The sequence below is a fragment of the Propithecus coquereli genome, unplaced genomic scaffold (assembly GCF_000956105.1).
Source record: "Propithecus coquereli isolate 6110/MARCELLA unplaced genomic scaffold, Pcoq_1.0 Scaffold72, whole genome shotgun sequence".
In the NCBI taxonomy this organism is placed as follows: Eukaryota; Metazoa; Chordata; class Mammalia; order Primates; family Indriidae; genus Propithecus; species Propithecus coquereli.
Window position 1 is genome coordinate 4123592 of NW_012153285.1, and position 20366 is coordinate 4143957.

The 20366-nt window shown below is 33.6% G+C and overlaps 1 protein-coding gene across 1 annotated transcript in view; it reads left to right on the forward strand.

Annotated features, from left to right (window-relative positions):
* MON2 (MON2 homolog (S. cerevisiae)) overlaps window positions 1–20366 on the forward strand; it is a 108785-nt gene that overhangs the window by 49220 nt on the left and 39199 nt on the right. The window contains exons 14-24 of the mRNA XM_012661546.1: window positions 52–56; window positions 177–289; window positions 635–739; window positions 1115–1195; window positions 1273–1346; window positions 1436–1526; window positions 9397–9498; window positions 10593–10703; window positions 12455–12630; window positions 14758–14920; window positions 19399–19692. Coding sequence (XP_012517000.1) covers window positions 52–56; window positions 177–289; window positions 635–739; window positions 1115–1195; window positions 1273–1346; window positions 1436–1526; window positions 9397–9498; window positions 10593–10703; window positions 12455–12630; window positions 14758–14920; window positions 19399–19692 — 1315 coding nt within the window. The remainder of the gene's footprint in view (window positions 1–51; window positions 57–176; window positions 290–634; window positions 740–1114; window positions 1196–1272; window positions 1347–1435; window positions 1527–9396; window positions 9499–10592; window positions 10704–12454; window positions 12631–14757; window positions 14921–19398; window positions 19693–20366) is intronic.

A 20366-nucleotide genomic window follows, 5' to 3' on the forward strand; every position in this document is an offset into this window, starting at 1 on the left:
CTTGATTTTTGCAACTCATGAGTTTTAAAACTGCATATGGGTAATAGGTAGTACCGGTATTTAATTAAGTGTTACTGCTGAACTTGGTTTAAGCAAGTTATTTTAAAATGTAACATTACTTTGAATGCCATATAAACAGTACTATTTAATTATTTAGGCTTTCCTTTGTCTTCTAGCATATTCCATTCAGGGCCAAAGTGTTATGATGATAAGCCCATCAAGTGAGTCTCACCAGCAAGTTGTGGCAGTGGGTCAACCTCTAGCAGTCCAGCCTCAAGGGACAGTAATGGTAATGTACTTGCTTTTTCATGGTTACCAGTTAACTATCAAGGAACCTGTTGTACCCTTTCTCTGTGTTTGCCAAAACACACTTATTTACTTTCTATTACGTGGGTGGTATATTTAGAAGAAACTAGTTTATGCATTTGACATATTGTAACCAATATGATAACACAACTTTTAATTAAATGACTTTGTTCCTTACAAAACCATCCAAACCTATTTTCTTTAATTTTTGTTTTTTATTTTAAAAAATCCTTTAATACATTAATGCTGGTTTACAAGCTTTTAATTTTCAAGAATGCATAATAGTTCTTGAAAATACATCCTTTTTTTTTTTTTTCTTTAACTACAGCTAACTTCCAAAAATATCCAGTGTATGAGGACTTTACTTAACTTGGCACACTGCCATGGGGCGGTTCTTGGAACATCATGGCAACTTGTCTTGGCAACTCTTCAGGTATGTTACAGTGTCTGGGTCAGAAGTCAGTGTTGCTTTTATATGTGATTGCTATCAGTTAACCTAAGCAGTGCCTATTAGTGCTTTGGGCAGGCCTAAGGAATAGACAGTAAGTATGAAAAAAGGAAAGTTGGAAAGGAAAAAAAGACATGACTCACAGGAAATGATGGAGTGCTTCTCATAATGGCCTAAGTTCTACTGCCTGTGTTTGGTAAAATTTTATATGAACATTAATTACTGGTTTTAATTTTAGTTATTACAAACCTACTGATTTCAATTTTAGTTACTAGAAATTATTACTGATTTTAATTTTAGTTATTAGAATTTTTATAGTTTTATAAAGTTTTTTGTTTTGATTTTTTTTGAATTTTATAGCATCTTGTATGGATTCTGGGATTAAAACCTAGTAGTGGTGGTGCCTTGAAACCTGGGCGAGCTGTAGAAGGACCCAGTACAGTAAGTTCTAGTCCTCCTTACCCAATTAGTACTTCCTAAAATGTCATATGTTACATTTAATTTTGTTCTTCTCTTAGGTTCTAACAACAGCAGTGATGACAGATTTACCAGTGATTTCCAATATACTTTCAAGATTGTTTGAAAGCTCACAGTAAGAGTCAGTTTTTTAAATTGATAAAAATATTGTTATTAGCTATATATTTAAGATCAAAATATCATATTTCTTCATTTTCATTTTAGGTATCTTGATGACGTATCATTGCATCATTTAATAAATGCACTTTGCTCCTTATCTCTAGAAGCAATGGATATGGCCTATGGAAATAATAAGGTGTGATATTCTACCTTTCTGTTTAAATTTGGTACATTAGTTACATAAGGTGTACATCCATTGTGATCTTAGTTTTTTTACTAGTAGTACTAATACTCAGCTTGTGTGCTAACCGTGCTTTATTGGGTCTTTACCATTTATAGTTGTAATTTGCTGAAGGGGGAATAAAGAGGACATAATTTAGCTTGTGATATGCCTAAATATGCAATATGATTTTAAATTGTGCCCATTTCTCTTATATACTGTACATTTAAAAAATAGTTTTATAAAATAATATAATACAGTTTTTATAAATAGGTTCTGTAAAATGTCACAATAATACTTGTAATTACAATTTATGATTGGGGTAATACAAGATTTAAATTAAGGAATATATGTCTCAGTTTCTCTTGCCTTCATTGGGATGGAAAATAAGGAGCCAATCATTTCTTTCTGAAGGTAATGATTCTCCTTACCTTAAAAATTAAAATTTTTCTTTGTTAATTGGTTAAATGAGTAGAATAGTACTTTTGAATATTGACATTCAAGAACATTTCTTGGCCAGGCATAGTGGCATGCACCTGTAGTCCCAGCTACGTTGGAGATTGAGGTGGGAATATCACTTGGGTCCAGGAGTTCAAGACCAGACTGGGCAACATAGCAAGATCCTGTCTCTAAGAACAAAAAGGAAAATAAAAAATGTATTTTAAAAAATTCTATACTACTAAAAATATCATTTTCTATTATATTTGGCAAGCACAGGAAAATTTGGGTTTATTTATATCTTAGAAATAATTAAAATGCTTCTACATTTTAAAATTAATAAATATTATTTGACCATTTATAAATATGTGACAATAACCCAGAATATGATTAAAAAGTTGTAAATTGTTTAACATCTTATGGTAGGGTCCAAAATTGTGTTTCTGCCTAGTCCTTAATTATAATTCTGTGTATTGTGGCTTGTCATCTTGGCTTATGTGACTCATTTAAAGATTGGTGAAGAAGGTCTTATTAGGGCATAGTTTTATCTATTATAGTACATAGTTAGATAATTAAATAAACATGCAGGTGTTTGAAAATATATATTATAGTTTGCTGTAATCAAGGAAAGGATGATATAAAATATAGTGAAGCAATCAATTTCTTTTTTTTTCAATTTGTTGATATCTTGAATAATCCTACATCTTTGAGATAATTCTTAAGATTATATTTTTAATAGTGTATCTTAATGAAATCTAAGCAAGCTTATATGGTAAGGTTGAATAATCCTACATCTTTGAGATAATTCTTAACACAAGACTATATTTTTAATAGTGTATTTTAATGAAATCTAAGCAAGCTTATATGGTAAGGTCTTGAGAATTTATTATTATACTCATTCAACAAGCAGAGTGTGCTTACTATGTACATGACACTCTGCTAGGAAATATAAAGGAAATATGAGGTTTCTACTTTCAAAGAGCATATAAACTACTTGTCTGATGGTTAAGTGACAGTTAAGTTGGCATGAGAGTCTAAATAAATAGTGTAGGTATTAAGTGACATGAGACTTATTATCTGAATTTTTGGTTCCTTGTTTTTAGTACATATTTCTATTAAAATGAATTAAGATTAATCAAGATGAAATAGTATGATTGGAGCTGGATATTGAAGGAATGGTAGGAATTTGATAGGCAGGAAAGGGCAGGTTCATAGAAATCAAGAGAGAAATATGTTACAAGAAATCATAATCAATGAGAAAAAATAGATTTGGTGATTAATAGTTTATTGTTAACCTTGAAGAATATAATTTCATGAGAGTGGTAGGAGGAAGTGTGATATTTAAGGAAGGCTTAGAGGGAACAAATGTTGAGAAAATGGATACACTGAATGAAATGGAGATAATTTTTTTGAGAATGAATTCACATGTCTCCATTTTAGGATTTAATTTTATAAAGTGAAGTGGTAAATATGGAATGGGAATAAAAGTTTATAAAAATATTCAAGTATAAACTTTATAAAAGTATTCAATATAAACTTTATAAAGATTTTAGATTGAAGCTATAAAAGGTTTATTATTCAGTTGTGCCTTTATAAAAATTATTATAAATACTCAGATATTAAAATAAGTAGAAATTTTCTACATTATAAAAAAATAAATTTATCAATGTCAGCTGCTCTGAGTTAAATATTCTAGGGATTAAAGATGTATATATTAATGTTCTTAAGGTTTGTCTTTAAAGTCACCAGTACCTTGTTTTTGATCCTTATTTCAGGAATTTGTGCTAATGTATTGAGGAAGTAACTTACGGAAAAGCTTGCCAACTGTTTCTTAGAAGAGGGTGATGCTGATGATACTTGTGCAGGCGTCTTACCAACCTCAGTATAACAACAAAAATATTAAAAAAGTTATTATTCATTAAATGTATGCCAAGCACTAGCTTACATTATTTTATCATTTAAAGTAACTGAGGTTCAATAGTAGTGTTCCCTCTTTACAGATGAAAATATGAAAATGGCTTAAGTAACCTGCCTTCCTGAGGCTCCCTGCTTAGTAATTGGTAGAGCTTGGGTTTGAACCCACATATGTCTCATTCCAAAATTCTGTTCTTAAGCACTTTGCTAACTTTTGGTGTACATCAAAGTCAGCTATGGAGTTTTATTTTTTAAGGTAAATACCAGGGCCACATTCTAGGCTTCCTGAATAACAGTCTTCAGGTCTGAGACCTGGACCATCTCTATATTCTTTTAAATGCTACATGATTTCTGTCTTTACCCTGGTAAAATAATAAGGAAGAAGCAGAGGAAAAAGTAGTAGTAGGCAACATTTTGGGGGGACTTATTATGTGCTGCGTACTTTCTAACATGAAGTAGTTTCTATATCATCATTATCTCCCTTTCATAGATTTAAAAAATAAAAGCATTCAATAGAGGTAGTAACTTACCCAAGATTACCTAGCTATTAAATGGTAGGGTGCAGATGAGATCCCAGTTAAATTTTTAGACATCAGTGTTAACCACTGTGCTATATTGCTTCTAGAATCATGGATTTTTTTACTTCCAAAATTTTTAGGGTGCCTACAACATTAGCACATGCAGGAACGGTCAGCCGGGCCATATTTGTCTTAAAACCCCAATGTACTTGGTTCACTGGCTTCTACTAGGAAAGGAAGATATTAGCAAACATTTCAATATTAGATTTTTATCAGCACTGTAAAAATGCTAAGAATATAGAACCATAAAAAATCTTTTCCTTTAAAAATTATCAAATTATTCTCACAATTTTCTTTTTTTTTCTGTGACCCGGGCTAGAGCGCAGTGCTCAAACTCCTAGGCTCAAGCAATCCTCTTGCCTCAGCCTCCCAAGTAGCAGAGACTATAAGCATGCATGCTACCAGCTAATTTTTTTATTTTTCATGTTTTGTAAAGGTGGGGTCTTGCTGGTGCTCAAGCTGGTCTCAAACTCTTAGCCTCAAGCAATCCTCTCGCCTTGGCCTCCCAAAGTACTAGGATTATAGGCGACCTTGTTTGTTTTTTAATGCAATTCTGTTTGAAATACCATAGCTACCCATAAAAAAATACTTACGGCTTTCTTCAGCTAAATTTCCATTTAAATATGTTTTACTACCTTCATTGATACTGGATTAGAGATAGTTGCCCTTTGATCTTTTCTGAAACCATTCTTATGATAGATGGACCAAGTACTCTAATGTAGGTATATATAATGTATGTTGATTCCCTTTCTGGTGATCCACATGCCAGCGACCTTAGAGAACTATTTTGTTTTCTCTCTCTTCACCTTTTCTGTTAGTGTCTGAAACTGGTAGCCCTGCTCTTGCCATGCTCCTGACTTCATATTTCTTTTCCCAGGTCTCTGTTGTCTCCTTTCCATTTTGTTTTGTTTTTTAATTTCAAAATATTACAGGGTACAAATGTTTTTGGTTACATGGATTCCTTTTGTAATGATTGAGTCAGGGTTATAAGTGTGCCTATCACCCAGGTAATGTTCATTATACCTGATAGGTGGGTTTTCACCCATCCCCTTCTCCCCCCTTCCCCCTGCTTTATACTGAGTTTTACTTCCCTCTGCACATGTATGCTCATCGGTTAGTTCCAATTTAAGAGCGAGTACACACAGTGTTTGTATTTTCGCTTGGGATAATGGACTCCGGTTCCATCCAAATTGTTGCAAAAGGCATTAAGTCATCCTTCTTCAAGACTGAGTAATATTCCATGATATACATATACCACATTTCATTAATCCACTCATGAATTGATGGGCACTTGGATTGATTCCATATCTTTGCAATTATGAACTATGCTGCAATAAATATTCGAGTGCAGTTGTCTTCTTGATAAAATGACTTTTTTTCCTTTGGATGGATACCCAGTAGTGGGCATCGCTGGATCGAATGGTAGGTCTACTTTTATAAAGTTCTTTGAGAAATCTCCGTACTGTTTTCCACAGAGGTCATACTAATTTGCAGTCCCACCAACAGTGTATAAGTGTTCCTTTCTTTTTGCATCCACACTGGCATCTATTGTTTTTGGGCTTCTTAATAAAAGCCATTCTAACTGGGGTAAGGTGATATCTCATTGTGGTTTTGATTTGCAGTTCTCTGATAATTAGTGATGTTGAGCATTTTTTCATATGTTTACTGGCCATTTGTCTATCATCTTTTGAAAACCTTCTGTTTATGTCTTTTGCCCACTTTTTAATGGGGTTGTTTGTTTTTTTCTTGCTGATTTGCTTGAGTTCTTTGTAGATTGTGGTTATTAGCCCTTTATTGGATGTATGGCTTGTGAATATTTTCTCCCATTCTATAGGTTGTCTGTTTGCTCTGTTTATTATTTCTCTTGCTATGTAGCTTTTTAATTTAATCAAGTTCCATTTATTTATTTTTGTTGTTGCTGTGATTGGCATTGGGGTCTTTTTCAGAAATTCTCTGCTTAAGCCAATATCTAGAAGAATTTTTCCTACATTTTCTTCTAGAATTCTTATGATTTCATTCCTTATATTTAAGTCCTTTATATATCTTGAATTAATTGTTATGAGTAGTAATAGATATGGATCGTGTTTTAATCTTCTGCGAGGGGCTATCCAAATTTCCCAGCACCATTTATTGAATAGGACTTCTTTTCCCCAGTGTATATTATTGTTTGTTTGCTTTGTCAAAGATCGGTAGACTGTGTGAGGATGGTTTTATATCTGGGTTTTCTGTTCTGTTCCATTGGTCTATGTCTCTATTTTTATGCCCCAATACCATGCTATTCTGGTTATTAGAGGCTTGTAGTATAGTAAAGTCTGGTGATGTGATACCTCCAGATTTGTTCTTTTTGCTTAAGAGTGCTTTGGTTATTCAGGTTCTTTTCTGGTTCCAAACAAAGTACAGAATTATTTTTTCTAGATCTGTGAACTATAACTTTAGTATTTTTTTTTTTTTGAGACAGAGTCTCACTCTGTTGCCCTAGCTAGAGTGTCGTGGCGTCATCCTAGCTCACAGCAACCCCAAACTCCTGGGCTCAAGCAATCCTCCTGCCTCAGCCTCCCGAGTAGCGGGACTACAGGCACATGCCACTGTGCCTGGCTAATTTTTTCTATTTTCAGTTGTTTGGCTAATTTCTTTTCTATTTATAATAGAGACAGGGTCTCGCTCTTGCTCAGGCTGGTCTCGAACTCCTGAGCTCAAGCAATCCTCCCGCCTCGGCCTCCCAGAGTGCTTTGGATTACAGTCATGAGCCACTGCGCCCGGCCGATGTGACTTTGGTATTTTGATGTGGATTGCAAAGAATCTATAAATCACTTTGGGTAATATGGGCATTTTAACAATGTTGATTCTACCAATCCATGAACATGATATGTTTTTCCATTTGTTTATGTCCTCTGAGATTTCTTTTCTCAGTGTTTCGTAGTTCTCCTTGTAGAGCTATTTCACCTCCTTTGTTAAGTATATTCCTGGGCATTTTATTTTCTTTGTAGCTATTGTGAGTGGTATTGAGTCCTTGAATTGCCTCTTGGCTTTACTGTTTATTGGCATATAGAAATGCTTCTGATTTGTGTACGTTGATTTTGTAACCTGAGACTTTACTGACTTTATTTATCAATTCCATGAGTCTCTTCGTGGAGTGGAATCTTTGGGGTTTTCTAGATATAAGATCACATTATCAGCAAAAAGCAATAATTTGACCACCTCTTTCCTGATTTGGATACCCTTTATTTCCTTTACTTGCCTGATTGCTCTGGCTAGGACTTGCAGCTCTATGTTGAATAAAAATAGTGACAGTGGGCATCCTTGTCTTGTTCCAGTTCATAGGGGGAACACTTTCAACTTTTTACTATTCAGTATGATGTTGGCTGTGGGTTTGTCATATATGGCTTTAATAATTTTGAAATATATTCCTTCCATGCCTGGTTTGCTGAACGTTTTTATCACAAAAGGGTGCTGAATTTTTTCAAATGCTTTTTCTGCATCTGTTGAGATGATCATATGGCCTTTGTTTTTGCTTCTGTATGTGGTGAATCACATTTATTGATTTATATATGTTGAACCATCCTTGCATCCCTGAGATGAAGCCCACTTGGTCATGGTGGATTAATTTTTGATGTGCTGTTGAATTTGGTTTGCTAGTATTTTATTGAGGATTTTTACATCTATATTCATAATGGATATTGGTCTGTAGTTTTTTGTTGTTGTTGTGTCCTTTCCTGGCTTTGGTATCAGTGTGATACTGGCTTCATAGAATGAGTTGGATAGGATTCCCTCCTCAATGTTATGGAATAATTTCTGCAGTAACTAGCTCTTGTTTGTAGGTCTGATAAAATTCAGCTGTGAATCCATCTGGTCCAGGGCTTTTTTTTTGTTGGAAGATTCTTTGTTGCTACTTCAATCTTGCTGCTTGTTATTGCCCTGTTCAGGATTTCTGTTTCTTCGTGATTGAGTCTTGGGAGTTTGTTTGTTTGCAGGAATTTGTCCATTTCTCTGTGTTTTTGAGTTTATGTACATAGAGATTTTTATAGTATTCATACATGATGTTTTGCATTTCTATGGTATCAGGTGTAATATCTTCTTTTTCGTTTCCGATTGAGCTTATTTGGGTCCTTTCTCTTCTATTCCTGATTAATCGAGCAAGAAGTCTGTTAATTTTGTTTATCTTTTCAAAGAACCAGTATTTTGTTTCATTAATCCTTCATATTGTTTTTTTGTTTTCCATTTCATTTAGTTCTGCTCTGAGTTTTGTTATTTCTTTTTTTCTGCTGGCTTTGGGTTTGATTTGCTCTTCCTTTTCTAGTTCCTCGAGATGTGTCATTAGATTGTTAATTTGTGATCTTTGTCTTTTTGATATAGGCAGTTAAGGCTATGAATTTTCCCCTTAAGACTGCTTTTGCTGAATCCCATAGATTTTGATAGCTTGTGTCCCCTTTGTCATTCAGTTTGAGGAATCTTTTGATTTCCATTTAATTTCATTAATGACCCAATAATCATTCAGCAGCAGGTTGTTTAATTTTCATGACTTTGTGTAGAATTGATCCTTTCTGTTTTTTTAATATCTAACTGACATTCTCACATAAAGCCAGGACATTTCAGAACTTTGCTGATAAGAATACTTCTTTTCTTCTGGTTGGAAAACTAGCCATTCTGTGTGTCTAGTGTAATTTTTGGATTTGCACTCTTTCCCTGTTAAAGCACTCTCTTCCTAACCAAGTTTTCCAATTAGGAGCTATTCTGGATACTTAAGGGTGGCAGGAAGACTTGTTTCATGATAACTGAGCTTTTATCATATTGATGGCTAACTTTATACTAATCACATTTTATTTTCACTCATGCTTTTTAGAATAATTGTTTTATTTTCAGTGAAAGTACTCAATATTCTCTTTATAACATCAAAATGCAATATGTTTTCTCCCTAGGAACCATCTCTTTTTGCTGTTGCCAAATTGTTAGAAACTGGTCTAGTTAATATGCACCGAATAGAAATTTTATGGAGACCTCTAACTGGCCATCTACTTGAGGTAAACTCTCTTTCTTAAAATTATATTTGATTTTTTAATAAAAACATGCACATTGAACTAATGATTCTGGAAACCATTTTAAAAAATTAGCATTAACTGTTTTTCCCTTTCCTGACCCTCTACGTAAGTCTGTATATTTTATCAAGGATTAACGTTTTATATTAATTGGTTTGGTGAAGGTGTAGATTGCTTTCAGTGGCTGAAAATGGGTGAAATTTTAAAGTGAGAAATATCAGTGAAATGACCTGTTAGCTTGGGACCCCTTTCTTTTACTATATAGTCTCTTTGTCCACCTCAGTTTTAGGTAGTTCTTCAGGGAAAGTGGGGCTGAAAGTTAATAGTAAATATTATTCATTTACAGCCTTTGCTATAATTATGAAATAGCTTTCTACAAAGGGCAAAACCTATTTGGTGTCACTAATTATAGACAGTGCTGTGGAATTTTATTGGGATTTACATTCTGCTGTATTCAAGTTGGGATGATGCTTAATCATTTGTTGCTTAATAACTGATTGCTTCTGTCAGTATATATGTTTGTGTACAGTTTAGGTTTGGGTTACTATGGTCGTTTTATGTTACTCTAGAAAGCTGAGAAAGGCATTATTCTTAGTAAGAAAAGCTGATGTATGTGAGCTTTTTTTCCATTTTATTGGGATTATTTTTATGAATGATTAAAGGATATAAGCAGATTTCATTATTGGATAGTGTCATCAAATGGCAACAAATAGTTTTTTTTAATTTTAGTACATTATTTGACTATGAGGGTAAATCTAATGAAGAACTTCATCAGCTTGCTTTTTTACTCTGATGACATACTTTTATGAAATCCTTTCTTTTCTATGACTTGTTTTGGTTTCATCTTTTTTCTTCTGTCTTTCTATTGCTTCCTCTTGCCCTTATGCAGAAGGTAAGCTTACATACATTTTAGATATAATTTTTCTTCCAGCCATTATTGAGCATTTGATATAATTTTTAAAATGTGAAAAGAACAGAAAACGTAATGTTTGACTGTTTCTTTTCTCAAATTGATGTGTGAATCATAGCTTAACTATACAATTTAAATATTTTATTTTTGTTAAATGTATGTACTTCAGGTATGCCAGCATCCAAACTCTCGAATGAGAGAATGGGGAGCAGAAGCTTTAACTTCACTTATTAAAGCAGGATTAACATTTAACCATGATCCTCCACTTTCACAAAACCAGGTAAAAAAAAAAAAAAAAAAAGCCCCTATCTCATTATTTTAGAAGAATGCTTAATATAAAATTGTCCTCCCCATATGTAACTTTTTTCTTAATTTATCAAGTAGATGATATTCCAATAGTGAATTTTTTTAACTTAATATTCTATTTTATATGTAGATCCTGGATCTCTTACAGAAGATATCAGATTGTCGTCTTAAAAAATTTTAAACACCTTGTAAATGGCACTGAACTAAGCTGAATTACCTAGAATTGGTCTCGCAGTCTGCAGGTTTCTTTCTTCATGCAGTACTAAGGCATTGTTTTGAGGCCTCTTTTTGGTCCTTACCTATGTCTGATTTTTTTTTCCTCTCACTACGCTTACATGGGGAGAAAATAAGTGGTGAAAGAAGCAAGCACAAGGAAATAGATATTTGTTTTTAAATAATTTTAAGTTATTTTATACTTCCAGAGTTTACTTTTGTCATGAATTCTTTGTCCTAACTTTGTCATTCATGTATATCTTATACAGCTTTTCAAAAAGTCTACCCAAATTTTATTGTTTTAAGACTGAGTAGAAATGAGGCATTTAATAACTATTCTCATTACCCTCATCATCTTATTGTATTGTATTTGTATTCTGCAGGTTTAGTTACATATAATTATTGAGTATAGCTCCTGGAATAGAATGATGAACAAGACAGAAAAGATCTTATAGAGCTTACATTTTAGTGATTTCATATTTTTTCCTACTCTAGTTTGAGTTTTTTTTTTAAAAGAAAACCCTTTTCCATTTATTTTAATATACTCAGTGTCCAGCTTAGTACCTGGCACATAGCGAGAGCCTAATAAATGTTTGTTTGGTCAGTGAACCAAGTAAATGAATCCTTGTAGAGAAGAAAGTATAAAATGAAGCAAGTGCTTTCAGATGCTGAAAGGGATAGAACAGGATGCTTTTTTTTTTTTTTTTTAAGTGATACTTCTTGCTTTGTCACCTTGGCTAGAGTGCAGTGGCACGATCATAGCTCACTGCATCCACAAACTCCTGGGCTCAACCAATCCTCCTGTGTCAGCCTCCTGAATAGCTAGGACTACAGGGGCATGCCACCATGCCGGGCTAATTTTTTAATTTTTTTGTAGAGACAGGGTCTTGCTATGTTGCCCAGGCTGGTCTCAAACTTCTGGCCTCAAACCATCCTCCCACCTTGGCCTCCCAAAGCACTAGGATTATAGGTGTGAGCCACCACACCCAGACAGAGTGCTTTTCTTTTATTCTCCAACAAATTTTGTGATTTTGTGTCATCTTTGTTAATATCTACTATGCTTATTCATTTTTAGGAATGTTATAGCTTCTATTATTATGTCACACTTGAGAATTTTAAATTTAAATACATGTGATATACATTAAAGGTAATTTTAGAAATTGGGAATTGTTTTTTCTCTCTAAATATAGCTAGATATGTATTCCCTTTAGTGAGATTCATTTCTATATGGTTCTATAATTAATATCTTTTAAATTAAGGTAATTACCCATTTACTACAAAGTCTAACATCTTGAAGATTGATTTTTTCTGTTATTTGAAAATAGAGGTAGATGACAAAATAAACCTTTAATGGTTACTGTTAGAGAAATCATATTCAGTGTTTATTTTAGTAGAAAAATTTCTATTTACTGTGTTAGTCTAAGTGAGTGAATTTAAACTGAAAAAGCAATAGCAAAGCATTCCTGTCTTTTGGGGCTTCTCTTCCTAATTAGTTTCTTGCCTCCTTTGCAGAGGCTGCAGTTGCTTTTATTGAACCCATTAAAGGAGATGTCCACTATTAACCATCCAGATATTCGACTCAAGCAACTAGAATGTGTGCTGCAGATTCTACAGAGTCAGGGAGACAGTCTTGGGCCTGGATGGCCATTAGTGCTTGGTGTCATGGGAGCAATTAGAAATGATCAAGGGTAAGTGTTTAAAAATTAACATTAAAACATGATAGAGGTAGAAAGGGAATCATTCTATCCTCAGATCTTATAGTAGTGGTAATTTTTTCTGTATGCCCTTCCTGCTTAAGTCTCAGACCTATAATAGTTTTTCTTAACTCTACCCTCAAGTGATTATAGGGAATTTTTAGGGATCACCTTTGTTTTGGAAGGATGGAAAATTGCTGTTTGACATTTATACAAAAATGCAAGGTTCTTACTCATAAGGAGATAAATGAATCAATCTAATAAATTTTGTGACATATCCAGAGATTGGGTTTGGTTTGGTTTTGTTAAAATAAATATAGTATTTGATAAGATGTGAAATAGTGTAGAGCTTGACCTTCCTATATATATTGGGAAATCTAAGAAATAGCTTAAAACAACTTTTTCATTAATTTCTTTATTAAACATTTCTTCTGTGCTTAGTGTATTCCAAATACTATGCTCGCTAGTTATTCTGATTACACAGCTAAGTACCTCTTGCCCTAGCAGTATAATCCTTGTAAGAAATTGTAGTCATGTACTGCAGTGATGTTTGAGTCATTGACAGACCACATATATGACAGTGGTCCTATACATTATAATATTTTTTCTGTACTGTATTCACATATATTTTGGTACATAAATGCTTATTGTTGTGTTACAATTGCCTACAGTATTCAGTACAGTAACATGCTGCACAGGTTTGCAGCCAGGAGCAATATGCTATACTGTATAGCTAGGTGTGTAGTAGGCTATACCATCTTTGTTTGTGTAAATACACTCTATGATGTTCACACAATGATGCATTTCTCAGGACATATCCCCATCGTTAAGTGATGCATAATTGTAGTTTGTTATGCCACAAAAGAAGAGGACTTCAGTGTTAGGGGGCAGAGCCAAAATTATGAAGGACCTATATGCTTTTAAGCTATTTGGATTTATCCTGAATACACTTGGGAGACATTTTAGAATTTTAAGCAGAGGAATGAAGTGATCAGATGTGCATTTGACAGATATCATGGTGACAGCAGTGTGGAGAGGAGACTGAGAAATGAGAGAGCCTACATGTGCTCTCTAGAAATAAGAGGAGATGGGTTTGAGCTACTTGACAAATTGACTATAGAGGCAAAGGGAGAAATAGCAATCAGAAATGACTCCCAGATTTCTGATTTAGACAGTTTAGTGAATGGTGGTATCATTAGCTAAATAGGGAATACAGAAAGAAGAGCATATTTGGAAGGAATGTATGGACTTGTTTAATTTAGGGTAGAATATTGCAGTGGAGAGATTTAACAGACATTGGATAATTTGTTTGGATTTTGCAGTAAGACTCACACTATCTTGTTGTGATGGCTAGTTTAGGAGTTTTAGATGATCAAGATGCTTGAGACTATTATGGAAAATTGTTCTTATATATTTGTGGTAATAAATTTCCTTAAATGCTATAAAATACTGAGTGATTAAAGTGAAAAGAGATCAGCTTAGATCAAGCTTAAGTTTCTTCTCCCTACTAAAATGCAATGTATAAATAGGGCATTGTTGTAAAGATGAATTAATACATGTAATATACTTGGAAAGTATATGGCATACTAAGCGCTCAATAAGTGTTAGCTATTATAATTGTCATTTTCACTATTATTTTTTATAACCAGAACTTTTCTACAAAACCAAATACTTATTCTTCTCTTCATTTGAATTCAAAATTTACTCTTGTCTCACAGACAAGATGTAGAATTTTATATTCCTTTGGAGATTTAAATAATATATAGTATAAATATATACTATAACAGAGCTGTAGTTTTCTTTTATTGAGTAAAGAATGAAAGAGCTTGTTTTCATTCATTAAATAAGTTCTGTGTGTTTACATATGGTAGGCATGGGGATACAGTGCAGAAAAAGTAACTGTAGCCAATTTCCCTTTCTCATTCATTGGCTAAGTTTTCTTTGGTTAGTTGTGCAAAATACAAATAGAAATAATATGCTATTAATACTTATTTTCTATTCCTTTCTTAATGTACTTTTCTTCAAATTCTAAACATTTTGCTTGATTCAAATTATGATACGATGTGAGTTTTTATATATTTATTTTAAATGCATCAGTATACATTTCTTTCATGTTTTCAGAGAATCCTTGATAAGAACTGCATTCCAGTGTCTTCAGTTGGTTGTGACAGATTTTCTACCAACAATGCCTTGCACTTGCCTGCAAATAGTTGTAGATGTTGCAGGTAGCTTTGGTCTTCATAACCAAGAACTTAATATTAGTTTAACTTCAATAGGTTTATTGGTAAGTATCATTGCCTTTCTTTCTTATGATAATGTAATTTGAAAATCACTGTTATGCACTTGGGAGTGAAAGTTGAGCAAACATGCATTTGGCTCTATGGAAATTGTTTAAATGACTTTTGAGTACCAAACTTATATCTTGTATCTAGGATTAAATAACATCACTTAAGAAATCATTTATTAATACCAGGATATTTGAATAATTTTCATATATTGAGCTGAAGTTTGGCTTTTTACAAAGTTTGTCATGAGAGGATTTAATAAACAAATAGTACACGTAAGGGAAATGTTCCATTGACTTTAACGTGAAGGTTAATTGATTTGAAATATTAGTTTAGTAGCAGCATTTTCATGTACTACAATTTAGTGAATAAAGCTTCAATAAAAGTCTTTACTATTCATGTAGTCCTGTAGACTGGCAACACTGCTCTATTAGCTATTAGGAAATGTCATATGATAGTGGAAGAGCCTAGGTTCTGGAAACAGGTATACATGTATTTTAATTCTGCTTGACTTTTGTTAATTGTTAAATTATTGACTTATTTTATGCATTTATTGACTCGTTTTATTCATTTAGAATATAGAAATACAGGCATACCTTGGAGATATTGTGGGTTTGGTTCCAGACCACCACAATAAAGCCAATATTGCAATAAGTCACACAAATTTTTTGGTTTCCCAGTACATAGAAAAGTTACACTATACTGTAGTCTATTAAGTGTTCTATAGTATTGTGTCTAAAAAGTATGTATGTACCTTAACTGAAAAATAATTTACTGCCCAAAAATGCTTATCTGAATATTCAGTGAGTCATATTGTTTTGCTGGTGGATGGCCTTGCCTCAATGTTAATGGCTTCTGACTGATCAGGGTAGTTGGTTGCTGAAGGTTGGCATGGCTGTGGCAATTTCTTAAAATAAGACAACAATGACATTTGCGGCATAGATTGACTCTTCCTTTCACAAAAGATTTCTGTGTAGTAGGCAATGCTATTTGATAGCATTTACCCACAGTATAACTTCTTTCAAAATTGGAGTCAGTTCTCTGAAACCCTGTTGCTGCCTTATCAACTAAGTTTATGGAATATTCTAAACCTTCTGTTGTTATTTCAACAATGTTCATAGCATCTTCACCTGGAGATGATTCCATCTCAAGAAACCACTTTCTTTGCTCATTCATAAGAAGCAACTCCTCATCCATTCATGTTTTATTATGAGATTACAGCAGTTCAGTCACATCTTCAGGCTCTACTTCTAATTCTAGTTCTCTTGCTGTTTCTACCACATCTTTAGTTACTTCCTCTACTGAAGTCTTAAACCTCTGAAAGTCATCCATGAGGATTGGAATCAACTTCTTCCAGATAACTGTTAATGTTGATATTTTGACCTTCTTCCATGAATCGTGAATGTTCTGTGTGACACCTAAAATGGTGAATCCTTTCCAGAAGCCTTTCAATTTACTTTGCCAGATCCATCAGAGGAATCACTATCTATGGCAGCTGTAGCCTTACAGAATGTATTTCTTAAATAAGAAGACTTGAAAGCTGAAATTACTGCTTGATCCATGGGCTGCAGAATGGATGTTTTGTTAGTAGGCATGAAAACAACATTAATGTCCTTGTACATCTCCATCGGAACTCTTGGATGACTAGGTGTAATGTCAATAAGCAGTGATACTTTGAAAGGAATCTGTTTTTCTGAGCAATAAGTCTCAATAGTGGGCTTAAAATAGTCAGCAAAGCATGCTATAAACAGGTGTGCTGTCATCTAGGCTTTGTTTTTCCATTTATATAACATAGTCAGAGTAGATTTAGTGTAATTCTTAAGGGCCCTAGAATTTTCAGAATGGCAAATGAGTATGGGCTTCAACTTAAAGTCACAAGGTGCATTAGCCACTAACAAGAGAGTCAGCCTGTTCTTTGAAGCCAGATATTGACTTCTCTTCTCTAGCTATGAAAGTCCTAGATGGTATCTTCTTCCAATAGAAGGCTGTTTTGTCTACATTGAAAATCTGTTGTTTAGTGTAACCGCCTTCATCATTGATCTTAGTTGTTAATAGATCTTCTGGATAACTTGCCGCAGCTTCTACATTAGCACTTGCTGCTTCACCTTCCACTTGTGTGTTGTGGAGATAGCTTCTTTCCTTAAAACTCATGAACCAACGTCAGCTAGCTTCAAACTTTTCTTCTGCAGCTTCCCCACCTCTCTCAGCCTTCACAGAATTGAAGAGGGTTAGATCCTTGCTCTGATTAGGCTTTGGCTGCAGGGAATATTGTGGCTAATTTGATCTATCCAGACCACTCAAACTTTCTCAATGTAAACAATAAGGCTGTTTCACTTTCTTACCATTTGTGTGTTCACTGGAGTAGCGCTTTTAATTTCCCTCAAGAACTTTGCCTTTGCATTCACAACTTAGCTAACTGTTTGGCACAAGAAACCTAGCTTTTGGCCTATCTCGGCTTTTGATGTGCTTTTTTTTACTAAGCTTAGTCATTTCTGGCTTTTGTTTTAAAGGCAGAGGCATGTGACTCTTCCTTTCACTTGAACACCTAGAGGCCATCGTAGGGTTATTAATTGGCCTGATTTCAATATTGCTGTGTCTCAGAGATTAGGGAGGCCTGAGGAAAGGGAGAAAGATAGGGGAATGGCCTATTAATAGAATAGTCAGAATACATGTATTTACTGATTAAGTTCATCATCTCATATGGGTGTGGTTTGTCTGCCCCAAAACAGTTACAGTGGTAACATCAAAGATCATTGATCACAGACCACCGTAACAGATAAAATAATAATGAAGTTTGAAACGTTGCAAGAATTACCAAAATGTGAGACATGAAGTAAGCCATTGGAAAAATGGCGCTGATACAATAGACTTGCTCAACACAGAGCTGGCACAAACTTTCAATTTGTAAAAAACGCAGTTATCTATGAAGTGCAATAAAGTGAAGCACAGACCAGGTGCAGTGGCTCATGCCTATAATCCTAGCACTTTGAGAGGCCAAGGTGGGAGGATCGCTTGAGGCCAGGAGTTCAAGACCAGTCTGAGCAAGAGTGAGACCCCATCTCTACAAAAAACAGAAATTAGCCAGATGTTGTAGCATGCGCCTATAGTCCCAGCTACTTGGGAGGCTGTGGAAGGAGAATTGTTCGAGCCCAGGAGTTTGAGGTTTCAGTGAGCTATGATGACACCACTGCACTCTAGTCTGGGAGATAGAGGAAGACCCTGTCTTTAAAAAAAAAAAAAAAAAAAGTGAAGTACAATAAAACAAGGTATGCCTGTAATAAAATCTTAGTTAAGTTATTACTAATATTATGTGGAATAAACATGCAAAGAGCTATTCCCAATATATATTTATTTAAAGGCAATTATTTAGAATCTTTTAAATGTATATTTTTAACTCAGAAGTTTTATAAAGTCAATCTTAAGTTTTTCTAGCAAGCTGGATAAGTTAATACATTTGGCCATTTGTATCCATTAGTTCTACATCTATGGATTCAACCAACCATGGATGGCAAATATTTTTTAAAAAGATGATTGTATTTGTACTGAACATGTATAGACTTATTTTTCCTATTAATATTACTTAAATAGTACAGTACAACTATTTACATAGCATTTACATTATATTAGATATTATAAATAATCTAGACATTATTTAAAGTATATGGAAGGGTATGTGTAGGTTATATGCACATACTACACGACTGTATATAAGGAACATGAGCATACATGGATTTTGGTATTTGGGGGGGTGGGGGTCCTGGAACCAATTTCCCACAGATACCAAGGGACAGCTGTATTTTAGTATTAAAAATATAATCATGGAAAAAAATGTAAGCATGTTGTATATATAATTGCACCCAAAGAGTGGTTGGTTAATTCAGTGTTGGTTAAATTACTGCTAGATATCACCTCCTTTATTTTACATTTATGTTCACACTACTGGATCTTCTATATTTTTTACCATTGGCATAATTACCATTAATTTGCATGCTGTACCATGGTTGAGAATGAAATCATAAGATATGTTTGGAGACAGTAATTGCTCTTTTCTTATATGAAATTATAAATTTATGATTAAATGATATTAAGGAATTATTAACAATTAGGATGGTAACAATTATGATTATGTTTTTTATAGTTAACAATTGTTATTTATATCTAGGTGGTGGGTATAATATAATATATTGAAGTTCATTATACTATTCTTATTTTTTCTGTATGTTATTGAAATTTTTGATGATAAAAAGCTAATAAAAAAAATTAATGTTAGCACAAGATTTTTCCCCCACATTCTGAAATGATATAGAGACATTGACAGAAGAGAAATGTTTTCATTTAATTTGTTCTATTAGAACAAAGATTTTTGAAGTAATCTTTTATGGGTTTTACTCTGAAAGGTAAAATAACCATGTTGCATATTTATGTGTTTAACACAAAATCTGTGAATAAAGTGATACTTTTCTACTTTGCCTTTTAGTGGAATATTTCAGATTATTTTTTCCAAAGAGGGGAAACTATTGAAAAAGAATTAAATAAGGAAGAGGCAGCACAGCAAAAGCAGGCAGAAGAGAAAGGAGTGGTTTTAAATCGGCCATTTCATCCCGCACCACCATTTGATTGCTTGTGGTTATGTCTTTATGCAAAATTGGGTGAACTATGTGTGGATCCCCGTCCTGCTGTCAGGAAGAGTGCAGGGCAAACTCTGTTTTCTACAATTGGTGCACATGGAACTTTATTACAGCATTCAACCTGGCATACTGTTATTTGGAAGGTACTGTAAAATAGCTGAGGCTATCAGCTTTAAATTGAGACATGGTTATGTACCTTTTCAATTAAACTTGTTCCTATTGATTTTTAAAGGAGAATTTCCATGCATTTGTGTATTTGGTAAAACAGAAAACATCCCATGTTTTAAATTGGACTTCACACAGAATAAATTCAACATTAAAGGCCTTATCTCTCTCTTTCAGTCTTCATCACTTATCTCCATCTCAGTTTCTGCCTTTGCCCTTCTTTCTCTCTTTTTTTTTCTGTTTTCTTAAATGGTAAAACCAGGAGTTGCTGAACCACGGAGGGTAATCAGTCCATTACAATAGAGTGGAAAGCTTTTTTTTTTTTTTAATTTTGAGGTCTATATGTAATTCAAATGTAATCGAAAGAGAATTTTTATAAATAAAAGAATATCAACAATGAAATTTATTTATAGACTCACCAAACAAAAGTAACCTCCAAATGGTAAATTGTACATGTATAAACTATACAATTTCATCTTTTTTTCTTTTTTTCCTCTTTTAAAACTTTATTATAAAATTAACACTTATTAGTGAACATCCTCCCTTTATTAAAAGTCTTTTTTGTTCCACCTGTTTCATTTTAATAAAATTCTCTATATAATCCTTTCACTTTTGTAAACTTTTCAATTTAATAAATCCCAAAGATGTCTTC